At 52.4% G+C, this 949-nt stretch overlaps 1 protein-coding gene across 1 annotated transcript in view; it reads left to right on the forward strand.

Annotated features, from left to right (window-relative positions):
• The window catches only part of TACC3 (transforming acidic coiled-coil containing protein 3), an 11,025-nt gene extending 10,285 nt beyond the window's left edge, over positions 1-740 (forward strand). The window contains exons 16-17 of the mRNA XM_015558417.1: positions 302-343; positions 530-740. Coding sequence (XP_015413903.1) covers positions 302-343; positions 530-595 — 108 coding nt within the window. The 3' untranslated portion in view covers positions 596-740. The remainder of the gene's footprint in view (positions 1-301; positions 344-529) is intronic.
• Positions 741-949: the final 209 nt, after the last annotated feature.

Genomic DNA, 949 nt, shown 5'->3' on the forward strand with positions numbered 1-949 from the left:
CTCAGGTGAGGATTCCAAAGAGACACAAATGTGGAACAAGTGACAGAGAGGAAGGGGCAGGAACTTCTTTTTATTTATGATCACCTGGTACCTCTGTTGGCCTATTCACAGTGGGGGGATGTTGAATGGATGTGAAGGACGGAAGGGAGCAGAAGGAAGAAAATGAGAGAGTCAGAAGAACATAGCATGGTGAGTGGGAAACGGAGCTATGGATCCAATCCTTATGAGTCTAATCCTAGCTCTCACACTTACTAGCTGTGTTGCTTAAACTTTCTATGCCTTGGTGTATTCATCTTTAAAGGGGATGCGAGTCCAGTCGCTGGAGAAGGCCGTGGAGCAGAAGGTGGGCCAGGCCTGAGGCCCGGGAGCGGGAGGGACGAGCCCCGTGGTTGGGACCTGCCCTCGCCCGCCCCGTGGCCTGCTGGCTCCCACGCTGGGCCACTTCCCTCTTCCCGAACTCCTCTCCCCCTGGGTGGGCCCCGCTGCCACGTCTGAGCACTGGGAGACGGAGGGCTTGACCTTCTTTCAGACGAAAGAAAACGACGAGCTGACCAGAATCTGCGACGACCTCATTTCCAAGATGGAGAAGATCTGACCTGGGGGTCCCCGCTCTCCTGTCTGTCTGTCTGTCTGTCTGTCTGTTAGGTTTCATGTTCTTTCTCCTCTCCTAACCTCAGCTCGTGTTTAAACTATGACTATTTTAGGAACAAGACTAAATAAAATGTGAGTTTAGCACTGAAGTTTATCTTGATTAAAGCAAGGTTTCCAGCTTTGGCCAGACCCTCCGCGGCCCCTGTGCCTCCGGCCCCTCTCCTCGCACCTCAGGCTGCCAGGCGGGCACACAGCTTGCTGGGTCTGCCTCCAATCACAGGTCAGAGTCCAATGGACCAAAGTTTATTTTTAAGATATTTTTATTGATTTCAGAGAGGAGGGAAGAGAGAGAGAAGCA

Source organism: Myotis davidii, unplaced genomic scaffold (genome assembly GCF_000327345.1).
Source record: "Myotis davidii unplaced genomic scaffold, ASM32734v1 scaffold693, whole genome shotgun sequence".
In the NCBI taxonomy this organism is placed as follows: Eukaryota; Metazoa; Chordata; class Mammalia; order Chiroptera; family Vespertilionidae; genus Myotis; species Myotis davidii.